This window comes from Acomys minous (genome assembly GCF_964271855.1).
Source record: "Acomys minous genome assembly, chromosome: 20".
Taxonomy (NCBI): Eukaryota; Metazoa; Chordata; class Mammalia; order Rodentia; family Muridae; genus Acomys; species Acomys minous.
In genome coordinates, this window is record NC_140502.1 from 7,750,999 (window position 1) to 7,768,763 (window position 17,765).

The 17,765-nt window shown below is 37.2% G+C and overlaps 1 protein-coding gene across 1 annotated transcript; it reads right to left on the reverse strand.

The window, feature by feature from the left end:
- Positions 1–1,098: 1,098 nt before the first annotated feature.
- Positions 1,099–17,094, reverse strand: LOC311590878 (vomeronasal type-2 receptor 116-like; the record flags this gene model as incomplete). The annotated part of the gene is made up of 6 exons (XM_084770178.1): positions 1,099–2,003; positions 3,454–3,577; positions 10,059–10,286; positions 11,654–12,466; positions 12,754–13,036; positions 16,985–17,094. The coding sequence occupies 6 exons, from the start codon at positions 17,092–17,094 to the stop codon at positions 1,099–1,101; spliced, it is 2,463 nt and encodes an 820-aa protein (XP_084626304.1).
- Positions 17,095–17,765: the final 671 nt, after the last annotated feature.

Below are 17,765 nucleotides of genomic sequence, written 5' to 3' on the forward strand. Positions count from 1 at the left end.
TATTAAAGAGCTAGGTATGGTATTAACTGCTAAGACACAAAGCCATCTTCTTTAGTATTCTTTATGTTTGTCAAACCATCACTCTTCTAAGTTTAACTCTTCAACTTCCTTGGATAACGTCAATATTCCCTTACCTTCCCCTTGTAAGGAAGAAAATTGGTTTACTTCCATGTGCAAACATGAGTTCACACTCCCACAAACTTCCTCAAATTTTTAATCACCATTCCACTGGCATCAAGTTCATTCACCCAGAGATTATAAAGTTTGATTTTAGTTTGAATGTTTTTATTCTAAAGAGAAAAGAACATTTGCACTCAGCACTATGCCCCAAGAGTTATAAATTGTGAAATAAGTATCAGGGCAAGATATATGGAAAATATAGAACTCTAGTAGCCATCATACTGCTATGCAACATCATTACAGGAAACAGTGAGCAACATCCTAAGAAGAGCCAGATCATGCTCTGCAGCCCAATATTTGGTGGTTTTGTACCAACTTCATATTTCTCAGTTAGATTTCATTTACCAGTCAGACTACCTGGCACAAGCCAAGAATCAGTCTCTGGACAGAGCCAACCCCTGACATTATTAATGATACTCTGCTGTGCTTGTAGACTGAAGCCTAACTGTGTTGTCCTCTGAGAGGCTCTGCTAAACACAGGTTGAAAACAAATGCTGAGACTCACAGCCAAACATTCGGTGATAACTTGTGGAACAGTGGGAGGAAGGAAAAATGGACTTGAGAAGACAGGAGCTCCACAAAAAGACCAAAAGTGCCAGCCATCCAGGGCACAGAGAGGCTTGCTGAGACTGAGGAAACAAACAAGGACAATGAATGAACTGGACATATGCCAACTACACATATGTAGATGATGGACAGATCAGGCTTCATGTAGCTCCTCTAGGAAGAAGTACAGGGGCTGTTATTGACATGGATTACGATGCCAGAGTTTGGATCACTAATCTGAGGCATAACGGAGAGGGGATAGAGAAAGGCATGGAGGGTAGGACTGGAAGGAGAGCAAGGATAGACTCTACAATCAGGATCAAAGTTGGATAAATGATTTAACTTAACACAAAATATTCATGATATACGACCTTACGAATATGATTTCTCCCTGATCTTTTGAAGAGAATTTTTGTCAGGCTTCAATAAAATGATGTAGCACTTGGGAACAAAGATACATCCCAGCATGCCTGCACTGGAAGACAAGATGGAAAAAATCTCCACAGCCACCATGACCTTGCCCTTGGTGCTATGGTAGACAGGGAGGAAAGTGATCCACACAGTGCAAAACACCAGCATGCTGAAGGTCAAGAACTTGGCTTCATTGAATGTGTCAGGCAGGTTCCTGGCCAAGAAAGCCAAAATGAAGCTTCCCAGGGCCAGGAATCCTAAGTATCCTAGGACACAATAAAATGCTATAACAGAACCCTTGTGGCAGACAATAATAATCTGGCCATGCTCAGAGTGTGCATCAGTATTAACAGAGGGAGGAGAAGCTCCTAGCCAGATTGAACAGAGAATAATTTGGATGAGTGTACAGAGAGGAATGATGTAGTTAAGTGTTCCTGAAACCAGAATGTACCTCATCCTTCTTGCAGGAGCTGTGACTTTGAAAGCCAGAACCACTGTGATGGTTTTGGCCAACACAGTGGAAATAGCCACAGTGAAAACAATTCCAAATGTGATTTGCTGCAGGATGCAGGAGACTGAGTTTGGATGGCCAATGAAGAGCAAGGAACAGAGGAAACAGAACATGAGTGACATCAGTAAGATGTAGCTGAGAGCACGGTTATTGGCCTTCACGATGGCGGTGTCATGGTGCTTCAAAAATACTCCAAGAACCAGAGCTGTGAGGGCAGAGAAGCCCAAGGCCATTAAGGCCAGAGCCATCCCTAAGGGGTCTTCATAGCTCAGAAAGATCACATCTTTGTGGATGCAGTGATTCTGCTCTGTGTTGGCATACTGGTCCTCTGGACACTTCAAACATTGATCCATGTCTGAATGAGAAAGGATACATTCATTAGTACAGCTTCAGCAGTTTATTGACAAGACATTTCAATAACTCTACTGGAAAAGCTGTGCAATACCTTCATTTTATTGCTGATAATATAATTGAAGGAAATTGGTATATAACAATGCTTCTATTTAGTAATTCTTATTATTTTTATAGAGAAAAACAATCCAAGGTTTGTCTATTTAACAGTGTTGATGATTTATCATGTCTTCAGAAAGCAGATTTCTTACATCATTCTGGATGCTATCATGAAATGGCTGTGTCTGGTAAATTCACAAAATCTAAATGCACTAACCACACTGTAAGTGAGTGTCTTTTAAAATCTCCGTTCCCATGCATTCGGCGCCTCCTGAGTTCACTGACTGTTCATTTAATGCTTTATGAGAGATGGAGACTGAGTTCTGCTTGGGGAAGAAAAGTGACTGCTTTTCTAGTTCCCCGCCCAAACATAATGATATCTAAGGAACAGTAAAAGAAATCATTAGGGGTGTGTGTGTTTGCACGTGCGCGCACACTTGTGAATGGAAAAACCATTCATTGTCCATTTGCATTTAGCCAAGCATAAATAGATAATCATTTTACTAAACGGGCTCTGTAGCTTGCAATAAAATTTTAATGTTTGCATAAATTACTTTCATTACAGAACTGTTCTAATCTATTATTTCATGAAATTATTAATTGAGTGTTATTTATAAAATGTTTGATATAAGACTTGTTATATTTTGTACACCATGTGTAAACAATTATCTTCACCTTCCTAGAAACAATTCACATCAGACATCTGAAAATGGGTAAGGAAATAACAATTGAGATGTAATCAGAATAAATTACAATTAAGAAGGGGGAAAGAAAATGGGCATCTATGAATCACACAAATTTTTTCTTATACTCAGCCGTTTCCGATTATTTTACAAGTAATTATTTTATCACTACTCTAATTTATCTACGGATAAAGACTTGTTTTCTAGCACCTCCATTACACAGTCCATCAGATCTGGTGCGATATTCTGTCCTCTGTTGGATCCTGTACATATAAGTGTACATAAACATATGTAGAAACACATACATACATGGAAAAAGAATAAATTCACATTTTGAACATTCACGACTGGAATCTTTTATGCATGTAGTTACAGGAGAAATTAATAAACAGAACAGATCTCATGCACTATGTGCTCACACTGCATTTTGATTTTATTTCTTTGAGAAAATATGATGTGACAGAAAATGAATCAAAATGTAAAACTAGGCAAAAGGGTTTTTGTTGTTGTGGTGGTGGTGGTTAAGACATTGTTAATGTTGGTATTCTTGTGACTGCTAATGGAGAAAATGGTATATTATATTTTTGTAGTTGCGTTATAGATTCCTTCAACATGCCTTTGTTGATGGAGAGGATTATCAATGTAAAGTTTGTCACAGCAGTAAACACTCACTTGTTCCATTAGAAATTTCATCTTCTGGGCAGTGGATACAAATAAAACAGCAAACAGACATTCCCTCCCGCCTGAATTTTCTGAATCCAGGACCACAATCAGCACTGCATACAGAGGGCACCATCTGAGGAAATAGGATACATATTGAGTTTTACCTACTTCAGCCATAACTATATTATATTTGCATGTTGAGATATCAATAAGCTTATTTTATATGCAGATGCTGAGGAACCACATGTCACTTGGTACTTTGTATAATGGCAAGTGTATGAATATATTAAAACAAGTGGATGAAATGTTGAGCTCTTTACAAAATCTTAGACATTATGAAAACGGAGTTTTAGAGTACTTTGTGCAAACACTACAGAGATGCTATCTGGTCTTCTTGTTGATTTTCACCAAGCTGACACAAAGTACAGTAAAAAGAAAAAGAACATGGAATGAACCTTACCTGAGAAATTTTCTCTATCAGAATAGCCTTCTTTCTAATGCTAATGCATTTTATTATTTGGTATTCATTGTAGGCATGCCCAGTCTACTAAAGACAATGTTGATACTAGGCAAGCATGTGTGAGAAATGACACAGAGTAAACCAGTAAGCAGTGTTCTCTCAAGGGCCTGTGCTTTAGTTTCAGTCTCCAAGTTCCGTCCTTGTCTTCCCTTGCTTATAACACATGATCCAAAACAACCTTTCTTCCTCACTATGCTCATGGCCAAAATTTAATCAAAGCAACGACTTTGCAAGAAATGGTGAAAGCACATCTAAAACAGGGGAAATATCTCCTCAAGTCTTAAATAACAAACACATCCTCCAATCAATTAAGACTGCAAATCTTCACAAACTTAATGTAAAGAAAAACACAGTTGAAAAGACAATCCTAGTGACAAGGTACCGAGTTGATGTGTAAGAAGCTGTAATGTGATCTGTTTCCTGAAGTGAGAAGACCTTAAGGAGCATATAAATACTGTGGGAACCAGAGTAAAAGTTAGTTGGTTTGATGTTAATTGAAGATTTTCTTAGGTTAAAGAAAGGTATGTTTTTATTACACTGAACTTTATGATGGGGCTCTGTAAGAAGCATTAGAAATCTGCTGATAGGGATAACAAGAAGACACCTGATACCCTATGAGCATGTACAGGGGAGGAGGTCCCTCTCACTTACAGTCATAAGGGAGAGATGGAGGAGGGAAACAGGAGGGAAGGAGGAACAGGAGAATACAAGGGATGGGATAACAATTGAGATGTAATATGAATAAAATAATAAATATGTTTTTAAAAGGAAATTTGCTGAGTGTTGCATGCTCTTTTGAATCGTTCATTCAGTATTAAGGTCTATGTGAAAACCACGTTGTCACTGGTACACAGATTCATCTCATGTTCTCCACATACACAGTTAAGTAGAACACTTCCCTTTGCTGGGGTGGTTGTGAAACAGGGTCTCACTCTGTAGCATTGAGATACCTCAATTCCCTATCTAAAAGAGGGAACATTACTTTCTCTTTTTTTACTTGTTCTATTAATTTATTCATATTACATCTAAATTGTTATGCCATCCCCTGTATCCTCTCAATCCTCCATCCCTTCCACTTTCACTCTAGTCCCCTCCCCTATGTCTGTGACTGCGGGGGACCTCCTGTCCCTATATATGATCATAGGGTATCACGTCTCTTCTTGATATCCTGATATCTTTCCTCTGAGTACCACCAGGCCTCCCCATCAAAGGGATGTGGTCAAATATGGGGCGCCAGAGTTCATGTGAAAGTCAGTGCTTGATCCTCGCTCAACTGTGGAGAATGTGCTGTCCCTTGTCTAGATCTGGGTAGGGGTTTGATGATTACTGCACATATTGTCCTTGCTTGGTGCCATAGTTGGGACAGAACCCCTGGAACCAGATCCAGCCATCATAATGTTCTACTTGTAGGTTTCTTGGACCCTCTGGATCCCTCTATTTCCCCATTCTCCAATACTTCTCTTACATAGAGTCCCAAGAGGATGTCTTCACATCGATCCCATTTTCCTGGTAAGTGAAGACTTTCATGGGACATGTCCCTTGGGCTAGTGTAAAGTTATAAGTGAGTGTATATGCCTTAAGTCGTCAGGGAAATGCAAATCAAAACACCTCTGAGATTCCATCTTACACCCATCACAATGGCTAAGATCAAAAATTCAAGTGATATCACATGCTGGTGAGGATGTGGAGAAACAGAAACACTTCTTTATTGCTGGTGGGAATGCAAACTTAAACAACCTCTTTGGAAATCTATCTCAGGAAACTGGGAATAGGGCTTCTTTAAGCCTCAGCAATTCCACTCCTTGGAATATACCTAGAAGGTGCCCTAGCACACAACAAGGGCATATGCTCAACCATGTTCCCAGCAGCCTTCTTCATAATAGCCAGAATCTGGAAAAAGCCTAAGGGTTTCTACGTAGAAGAATGGATAAAGAAACTGTGGTACATCTACACTATAGAATACTACTCAGCTATTAAAAAGAAGGAATTCTTGAAATTTGTGGACGAATGGATGGAATGAGAAACTATCATACTGAATGGCTTAACCTAGAAGCAGAAAGACTCAAATGGTATATACTCACTTATAATTGGACACATTCTCTCTTTTTAAAATATACATTTACAGTTGTTTTGGTACATAGTAAAAATTTCCTTATTTACGTAATTCATTCAGATTAAATCTCATTTTTATCCCTTCATTTGTATCTTCCAATTCCCCATCCCGCCCACTTTCATCCTATTCCCCTCCCCTAGGTTTGTGACAGAAAGAGACCCTCTCCTCCACTATAAGATCACAGCCTCTAAGGTCTCTTCCTGGGAGCCTGTTAACTTTTTCTCTGAACATTAGCAGGTCTCCCCACCAAGAGGAAGTGGTCAAGTAGGGGTCCCCAGAGTTCATGTCTGAGTCAATCCCTGCTATCCACACAAGTGTGGAGAAAGTGGTATCCATTGGCTAGATCTGTATAGGGGTTCTATGCTTACTACATGCATTGTCCTTTGTTGGTACAGTATTTTTAGCTGACTCGCCTGGGTCCAGATCTGCCAGCCTTAATTGTCTCCTTGTAGGTGTCTACGATCCTCGGGTCCTTCTATTTCCCCATTCATTCTTACTTCTCTCACATAGGGTACCAGTAGGAAGTCCCAGTATCCATCCCAATCTCCAGCTAGGCACTTGGTAATATTTTAATGACCATTTTGAAAAAGAGTGGAGACAGTGCATATTGCTGCCCCATTTCTGTTCAATATTTTAAGGTATGGTCTCTATGTCTCACTGCCATCCTTGGATTAGCTATCTAGGCCAAACTGGTCACCTATCAACAGAGAATTTTCTAAATCTGCCTACAAACTGTTTGGAATAACACATGCACCACACATAACCTGGCTTCATTCTTATTTTAATTGACATTTTATGTTTTTCTCTGTATCTAGTACAATTCTTCCAGTCGGCCATAAAAATCCTATTCTATCAAGATATTGCCTGTTCTTTGTATTCCACCATGGTGTTTTACTCTGAATAGATGATGGATTCTTTTTAATCCATTGATGAATATTTTTGTATAATCATATAATTCCATCTTAGGGTGTGTTTACAAGATTTATGTCATTTAACTTATCTGCATTTTGAAATAACGATTGCATTTATGGAATGAAATACAAAAGGGTATAGCGAACAAACATTCTGGGGTGTTGTCGAATTCCCTTGATATGTGTAGACGTCAGAATTATTCCATCTATGTCCATCTAAGTGAATGTTTTCATGGATTTTGTTTGTTTGTTTGTTTGTTTGTTTGTTTCACTTCATAATGATGTATCACCCACATTTTTATAGAAGGATTCCATTCAGGTTAAAAATATCATTTTTCCCATGGAAGTAACAAAAAAAGTTTTGGGTTGTTTTTGTTGTTTTATTGAACCAATCTTGTTGCCTGTGGATTTTTATTAGAGAAGGTGAACATTAACAATAAATTATTACTGTAGATTATTTTGTGAATATTATCTAGTTGTTGATATTGTAGTACTTGATAGTTTTCTAATAGTTGCTTTTCTCAGGAGCTTAGTGCTTTCTATGTGTTCCTTTGATCCTTGCATTCATCATGTAAAGTGGTTCAACGAGCATCTTTCATGGTAATTTTTCAGTGCTTCTAAATTCCTGTGATTGTGTCTATTATTGAACTCTGTTCTGTATCCTTCTATTATGAGGAATAACTTTTCTGTTTATAGTTACTGTGGCTGGCTGTTAAATGTTTGAAATACATCACTCTTACTCTCCTCCTGTAAGAATGTCCATAGTGACATTGACTGATATACAGATAGGAACTTGCTATGACACAGTCTTATGTACTGCAGCCTTCAAATTTATGTCTTTCTTACAATATAATTTTTATGTTAAATATGCCAAAGGTTGTTCATTTATTGATTTTCAATCTTTGCTAGGTAAATGACTGTTGTATCTCGATGGGTACACATTTCACTTGAAATTTATGATTACATTATACTGGAAATAGTGTTGATGAGTTGAGTGTTTCCTTCTTTTCCTCTTGTGATCTGGACTGAAATTCTGATCTTCTGATCAGAAAACCTCAAGTCTCCTATATTTTGAATCTTAGTTTTGTTTTATTTTTTATACTCTGATTTTTCTAATACTTATGCATAATATTCAAGCTTTGCCATCCTGTCTTTATCTTGAACTATTGTCTTGCTGAGACTATTTACTTAGAATTTTACTTCATTTATTTGATTTTCCTTTACATATTTTCTGTTTGAGTATTTTTATTATTTTGTGATTTCCTGGAATTTCTTTTTCTCATGCTTTTTCAGTGACTTATTTTATGGTAGTTTTTGTGATCACTCTTATTCTTCCCGAGGAAATTTGTGTCTCTTCACTTATCATAGAGCATTCTAATAATCATTCTTTCAATTATGTTTTTAACATATCATTGAACATACTCTCATTTAAAATTATGACTGTAACATTTTGAGCTAGGTAGATTTGATATCATCATTTTTATGTTTGTTTGCTTCTGCATGTGTCCTGATATGCATATCTGGAAGCAGAGCAATGGTTCTATATTTTTTTAGTATTGAGTATTATTCCGGTGCAGGTTTTTGTAATGCCCAAGCAAGCTGTGTTTGGAACACACATGAGAAATCACTGCTGCCATCGAGTGCGTGTGTATCTCAGTAGCTAAACTTCAGATCCTGTGTTCCTCTGCATAACAATGATTCCCCTCATCACTCTGAAAAAGACTATTAACTGCAAATGCCAGACTATATGAGCAACCTGAATTCCAGGACTTAACATCTTTAAAATTTAAACAACTTGGTGGTTTTATAGTTCGAATAGAATACTTCAAAAACAACCACATCAGAATTCATACCTATAACATGCCCTGGAACTATGATGGAAATTTTTTTACAAACTTCTGCACAGCAAAAATGTATTACTACAAAATACCTCCAAATACAGAAAGGGAAAGCAGATAATGCTTCATAAGTTTGAACGAACTACACAACAATTAAGAGGACCAAGCAAGGATACTGTAGTGAACAGTTTCTTTACATGGCATAATTTAGAGCTGAGGCATGGACAAACTGTGGATAACAATTGATTTCTTGCACCCATTTTGCATATCTAAGCTGGCTCACATTTTCTTGAATATGCATCACCCTTCTAATGTCGATATATACCACATACGCCAGGGTTGCATGGGCATATATCCAGACAGAAAATCCATAACATATAAAAAGGAAGAAAATACAAAGTAATAATTAATAGAATATTTAATATTTATCAAAAATTATTAATTTAGGATTAGAAGGGTTGACAATTTAGAGACTCTGTGTCAGAGGCTTAAGCAAACATATAAAATAAAACTGTTGCCTTCTCTTTGATCGCTTCCCCCTGATGGGGAACCTTATGATCTCACAAAAGAAGAGTATGTAGGCAGTCCTTATGATGCTTCATAGGCTAGGGTCATTGAGTAGGGGAGAAGGGTTCTCCTCTCTGAGGACTAGAGAAGGGGCATAGCGGGAAGGAAAAGAGAGGGTTGCCTGGAAGGACATGAGATAGGGGGCTAAGGCTGGAATTTAAAATGAATTAAATAAAAAATTTAAATTAAAAAAATAATTAAAATTAAAAGAAATAGTGAGCTTCATTTCTAATGCCTTTGGATTTTCATTTTACTGAATCATTACACTTGGCTTCAGTTTCCTTAACTTTTTTATAACAGATTCATAATAAGTGAGGAAACCACTATATGGTAATAAGAATCGTACCATGAGTCCATTGCTCATATTACTGGAAATATTATAAATGAGTGGTCAAAAGTTGTTTCATATTCATATTAAAAAACAAAAACCACAGTTCTTTGATAGTAAAATACAGTGTAACTATTGCATGATCTCCTCAAAGGACTAACAAAAGGTCACATAAGAAATAGGGAAAAAATGAAACGTAACATTGGAGAATAGAAGTAGGTTCCTTATGTGACAATTTGTTTCATTTCACTAATGTATAAAAAAGGATAAATGGACCAACTAAACACACAGTGTTTACTAGTATGGAATGGAAATCAATACAGTTCTTTCAACCCACCTGTCGACTTCCTGTGGCCCACTCTAGCATGTCTTCAGATAAACGCAGCTGTTCACCATGTGGTAAATCTAGGCTAAACCTTCCTATCTTCACCTTAAGTTCAAAATCATGTGGGAGATTCCAAATGTAGAAAATGTCATACTCTTTCTGAACTTTTTCTTTCTTGTTCATGGTCACTTTGTCTCCATTAGGGCTAGTGAAGTGGGTCTTTCTCATCAAGGAGTGCATCTGAAAAACAGACAGTATTATATACTACATATGCCCTTCCTTGATGGGAGAAAATGTATAATGATTGTATCTGAAAATCAATTTTATTGAAGGGATCAGGTAGAAATTTTCAATGAAATCAATATGATATATTAATTTGTCATAATGTTTGCATAATTTTAGTTCTCTGAAACGAAACTAAGAAACATAAGATTAGAAAAGCACATATACATCAAACATAGATGTGCAACACACACACATATACATCTGCACAAAGAGAGACCCACATCTATATAGAGATACTCACATAATATAGCCATATATTTGTTTACACACATATTAACATACACGTCCAGACACACATCAGAGCATAGAGGCATAGACAGACATATACACCCAAACAGACACACAACTACAGACATACACCAAACACATACATAGACACACACATGCACAGACAAATACACACAGAGAGACATAATGAGATACAAACATTCACACAGAGAGACATTGACACAAAAACACATTTATGCTCACAATATCAAGGAGATACAGACAAACACACACACACACAGAGCAAGAGATATATACATATGTGCAATCCAATATACAGAAACACAGTACACAAAGACACATGCACTGACAAATACAATCAGAAACATACACAAAAGCAGAAACAAACACACATGGGCATTGAAACACAGACAACTTATGCTCACTTCTACAAAAAGACAGATAGTCAGATGGACAGAAACACACAAACACATAAACACATACACACAAGTGCACACACATTTGTGTACACACATAAACAGAGATATATACACAGACACACAGGAACACACATAGAAACACAAATACAGTGAGAAATATATATTCAAAAATGAGTGTCTGTGTGTGTGTGTGTGTGTGTGTGTGTGTGTGTGTGTGTGTGTGTGTAATAAACTGACTCGCATAACTCTTTCTGTGTAATTACACTAAGCCTTGCAGGAAGGTGAACAGAGACTACATTTGGGGAGAATCAATTGAGAAAACAATCCCCTGAACTTATTACCTCAATTTTCAGAATTAATGAACAAACAGACATCTCTTCATCATGGTAACAAGTAATGAGAAGAGATTATCTCTCCAGTATTAGAACAGGAATGATTATATTCAGTTACTCTGTTACAGAGTCACTTATTTTCACTGATAAATGGTGTCTTTCATTCCAATACCTGTGTATTAAATTCTATACAAAGCTCCAGATTTATTGTGACAGCATAAAAACATTTAGAAACCCAGGTTTTGGGGAAACACTTCCTAGTTCACTCAGTTAATCATCTGAGAGACTCTTAAAAACTATGACATTGATAAGATCATGTATAATCCACTAGAAAAAACCCTACCTTTGAGCAGCTATGATCACGTTTTTTCTCATTGTCAATTGGCTGATTTTCTACCTGTTGAAGAAGTATCTCATGAAAGACACGGGCCAAAACATATGCAGCATTGTATATGTCATAAATACTATCACTGAAGGCCATGTCAAAAGTCTGTGCCATTAGCCAGTCAGATGAGGCACTGGATGAGCAGTTCATCATTGTCTTACAGTTAGATCCTGAGGCTTCACAGTTAAAGTTCATCCAGTCCTGGCTTGCCAGATATTTATCTGAGTATCTGAGAGGGTTCAATGTCTGGACAAAATTTTTAAAACCTGAAATCTTACCATGATGGTGTGCAAAAGTAAAAGTCCCATGGAATGGGTCAAGTGTGAGATCTCTCTTACTTGTAGGAACATCCCACTGTGAGGTGGTGATCCATGTTCTTTGTATACCTAGAGATTCCCACATTTTAAAGGCCACAGCAAGAGTACTGTCTGTGTCACCATAAAGGAAAACAACATCTGTGGATGATGTCATGATTTGGTTATAATACACATCAGCTTTTGACATGTATACCTCCATGTTCACTGGGATGATGTTCACAAAAGCAAAGCAGACTATATTCTTTTCCATTTCTCTCTTCAAATCTGAGAGAAACTGTGTACCCTGTTCACTGTCAGAGATGGCTAGCCCTACCCAGTTGCAGTTTAAATAAAGTAAGAATGCGATGAGGGCCATGGCAAGAGATGTATCCTCATGGGCCATCTGATAAATATAGGAAAATTGGACACGGTCATTCAGGAGAGGATGGAAAGGCCCATAAGTAAGATGGAGAACCTAGGACACAAGTAAGAGCATGAGATAGCATGTACTTTTAAGAACTTGTAAACACATTTTATCTGTAAAAAGTTCTAGAAATTCCCCTTACCAGTTACTTCTCCTCTTATCCCTATTTCACACAGAGAAATTCCAGATCCCCATCAAGTATCTGAATAACACCATTGAACTACCAGACTGACATAAGGCCAGTAAGACCAGTCTCCTATTTACACCCTTTTTCCATCTTATCAAAGCCACCAATGGAGACACAATTTCATTACATTTTAACCCCACAAAAATCTCACCTCCTGGGGTTCACGGCTGTACATTAATCTGTGAAATAGTACAGATGCTTCCCAGTTTGGTCCTGTAAGAAGTACTGCACAACCGAAACTTTTGGTACAGTCATAATTAGGATGAGTCCTTTCAGGTGGATAAGAAAGATGCATGAGATCTTTTACTAGTGACACATTTAGACAATATGGTACTCGAAATACTAAAGACATATTTGGTAGAAGATCAGGGTTTCTCTTTATTTCATCCAAGGAAAAAGCCAAAACCAAGGGAAACAGGCGTTCAGCTGGTGTTCTGTAAAATGGTACAATATTTATTATGTACAGAAGTATACACATAATCATTGGCATTCAATACAATGACTGTCCTGTACTTGGAGAAATTGTCTTTATCCCTATGTTTGGGACAAGTATCCCATGTAATAAGGTTTACAAATATAAAAATATGGAATCTTACAACACCTATAAAATTTCATGTGAGTTCATCTACACAAAACATGAATATTCCATGGAAAGCTTTTTCATCTGTGGTTGTTGAGTACTTGCTCAGAAGGGAAAGACAAGGCCACAGGTTTTGACCAAGCTGTAAACCTGATCATGCATTCATTTATTAATTATACAGAAATGTGAAAATTACACATGATGTTTGAGCTTCTGAATTTCTGCTATTTCCATATGAAATTAACTGAATTGGCTAAGGTAGTGAAAGAGTGAGTGATGATTGCACACGAGTGTTTCTGGGGCAATATTTGTTACCTGTACTAACAATAAATTATAATTAGTTGGAAATATTTCGTATTCTTCTCTATCCATCTTCATATTGTTGTTTTTCTTTTTAGACAATTTTTCAGAGAGAGCATCTTTTTACTGGTTTATTTTCAAATACATTCACACAGAGGATTCATATTTAAGTAGATGTATGTCTAACATTGGAAATCAATGTGTTTCTTTATCAGAAAACTGGTAAAAGCTTTACCTCCAGACATAATTATACTGTACCTGGACATATACCCTAAGACACTTGCTCAATTATGTTCATAACAGCATTATTCATAATAGCTAGAATCTAGAAAAATGATGTCACTCAAACAATGGAGAATAAACAAAGAAATACTACTCCAATATAAAACAAGGAAATCACAAATTTTTCAGGCAAGTAAACTAGAGAACATTTGCTGAGAATGAAAACCTAGACTAACAAAAACAGACATGGATGTATTTACTTAGCCATATAGTACAGGATAAAAAATACTAGAATTACTGACCCAAAGATAAGGAGTAAAAGAAGGAGGAACCCAGACAAGATGCTTTATTCTAACTCTGAAAATGAAATATAATAGACGGCAGAAGAAGCTGAAGATAAGGACAATGTAGGTGAGAGAGAGCTCAGAAAGAGATGAGGGTGGATGTCAGACCTGGGGAGAGCTGATGCAGCAGGTCAGAGGGCCTGAACAGTAAGAATAAGGCAGGGGTGGAGATATCTCTCTGACAAGATGGATAAATGAGACAGTTCTGGGATAATATGGTGGTGACTCAGTTGAGAGGACACCCTCTAACTAGACAGAACTCCTAATGGAGAGAGGGGAATACCAGTCAATCCACAAGAATCGGACTCAAAATTTACCTTCCTACAACATATGCATGGATTAAAAAATAGAACAGAGCTATAGGGAATGTCCAAGCAATGCCTGGCCCAAACTGAGACTCAGAACACAGGAGAGAGACAACCTCTGACACTATTATTGATACTCTGCTGTGCTTTCAGACAGGAGCCTGGCATAGATGTCTCTAAGGGTTCCAGACATCAGTGAATCAAAACAGATGCTGAGAATCAGAACCAAATATTAGACAAAGAGTGTTGGGATTCTCATAGAAAACTAGGGGGAAGTATAGAAGGATGAAGACCTAACACGAACTTCACAAGAAAATCAACAGTCAATTTATCAGGGCACAGAGGTGGTTGTGGAGACTCAATCACCAACCAAGGATCCTCGAGAGACTGGACCTAGGACCCCAAAACAGATGTAGGTGATGTGTAGTTCAGGCTTAGTGTGGATCCCCTAGTAAGAGGAACTGGGACTTTCTCTGACATGGACTCTGTTGCCTGTCTTTTTACTCTCTTTCCCTTGGTGTTGCTTCTATTTCAGGCCACATGGGAAGAGTACACACTCAGTCCTGATGTGATTCATGAGTTGAGGTGACTTAGTCGGGGGCTCCCCTTCTTTGAATAACAGAGAATGCACATGGAGTAGATGGAGAGAGCATGTGAAAAGGGGTAGAGGAGGGAGGGGCCATGATCAGTAGGTAAAATACATGAACAAATATATTATTTTAAACTGATGTATGCCTGTATGCATCTGGATGTATGGACCTAAGCAATGCTCTTTTATGGCATGAGCAAAAAATAAATTGAGGGCTTTTTTTATTCTCTTTATGGGAAAAAACCATTCCTGTCTCTTGCTAGTTATTTCCTACCATCTGAACAATAAGTATCAAATATAATCCTTCGCTTGGAATGAGTCACTCATATTTAAATATGACTAGATTTTCATTTAGAAATTGTACCTTTGAGTTATCTGTCTCTATACAAAATAGCTCCTTTTAGAAGACCCTTTATACAGCACAGAAATTCCAATTTGCCATTGGAAATTTCAGTAGAACACATTAGAAAGTTGAGACTAAAACTTGTGTGACACAAACACTAACTCTTGCATACTAAAAATAAAGAGCATCAATTACTTGAGCTACCAGAGTGGCCTAGTAGTCTAAAGTGCTTGCTGTGCTTGGAAAGAACAGTCAGAAATTCGCAGAGTAAAAGTGTGTAGAGTATTCACATGGTAAAATATGCAATTATACTTAGTAAAATTACTGAAAGAGAAACATAATTGGCAAACGTGATAGAAATATCAGAAAATAAACAACTTAGACTTAAAAAGAAAATACATAATTATTTATTATTATTATTATTATTATTATTATTATTATTATTTATTCAATCATTAATATAACATCTCAATTATTATCCCATGCCTTGTATCTTGCCATTCCTCCTTTGCAATTTCATGTTATTCCCCTCTCCTATAATTTGACTGAAGGGGACCTCTTCCCGCTTTATGTGATCATGGGGTATAAAGTCTAATCTTGGTTGCCTGCTATTCTTCCAATGAGTACCACCGAGCCTTCCCATCATAGGGAAATGGTCAAATATGGGGCACCAGAGTTCATGTGAAAGTCAATCCCCACTCACCACTCATCTGTGAAAAACATCCTGTCCGTTGGCAAGAACTGGGTAAGGGTTCGATGTTTACTGCATGTATTGTCCTTGGTTGGTGCCATTGTTTGAGCAAAACCCCTGGGCCCAGATCTGCCCATCATAATGTACATAATTCTTAAATAATTGAAGAGATGAGCTACTAGGAAACTCCTCTAATCATGTTCTCAAGTACTGTCAACTACCTACACATGCTACAAATGTAACCCAGTCAGATCACAAGGAAAGTAAGTGGTCACCACAATTAGAGATAGCCTCAATTTTCAAACATAAACTTTATAGTCTAAGCATTCCTTCTTTTTGCTAAATGGAAAATGAAGAAAATGAAGAACTGGGCTTTCTAATACTTAAAAGCCAATGGTTGAGGATGTATACAAGTTAATATGGAGACATAAGGACATAGTTAAAGTTCACATTGGACAGAAATCTTTCTCACATTTTTGATGCAGGTTCAAAAGTCATATAGAGTGACCACATCCAGATAATTTTAGAGAGTAAGTGAACATCTATGTGAATGCTTTCTGTGTCTAGGTGTACTCCTAATATGAGGTGCCCACACATAGAAACTGAGAGATACACACTGACAGAAACACACTCTATGGCCATTTAATTTTACCTTCTCAGGATGAAACATATTGAAATAACATGGGGTGTCATTTGATAATAAAGCACTGGGTACTGTGCAATGGAAACTGTCAAAAACAGGGCTAATCTTTATGATCATGGTAGAGATTGTTTGTCACTCAACTTCTGTCCTTGGAATCAGGAGGCTAACTTGAAGAAAGATAATAGTTTATTGACCATTTTAAATTCATAAAATAGCATTGAGTTTATAAAAGAATTTGGTGTTCTTTCTTTGTGTGCATATTGGAAGAAAAAGACAACATTCAAAGCTTTGTTCTGTTTCTCATCTTCAGACCTCTCCAAAAATACTTGTGATGAAATCTACAAGAGAATTTAAAAAGCACTTACAGCTTATCCGGAATGTTGCTTAAATAGTCTTTTTCCACAGACCGTTTCACTGAATAAAGGAAGATAATACACGCGTCCCTTAACTCTCTGTTCTTTTCTTCATTCTTCATTCTCCAAAAGCACCTGGAAGGAGTGAAACTCGTCATGAGAAGTGGAGTGTTCAGAAGCAAGGAGAACAAAATCAAAGTAAACATCTTTGTCCTACTATAAGCCTCGGTGTTGTGGATTGTGAAGTGTCATGCATATCAGTGTAACAAATGGACACCCATGTGTTCCTATCTTCTTTTATGTTTCTGGACAATGGAAAGTCTACTTGCACATTCATGATTCCTTTTTCCCTTAGGCCCTTCCTCATTCCTGGAGGAATCTTCCCTGGGACTTGTCATCTGAGGTCCACTGTCCATGTGGTAAACATGAGTTCATAAATATATTTGATAATAGTTCTGTCTCTGGTTCCATGACATCATTCAGGTTTATGGATATTAAAATCCCTGAGCAGGGGCTGTTTAGTGAAAGTTTTGTTTCAGTGCTATCTTATATATCTTTTTATGTGTACACCAATAGAAACTATGTCAGTTGATATTTTTTAGATTTTGCACAGTGAAATATAAATTATTGATTCAGAAGGGGCATATAAGATAATTCATGACTATATGGTGAGCACTGTAACACCAAGTCTATATGATGCACAGGTACCCACTTGTCTGGGCCATCTGAGAACCTCAGAGCATACACACTGTGAAATATGTCACACCAGTGACAAATAAAGAATATCTACCCA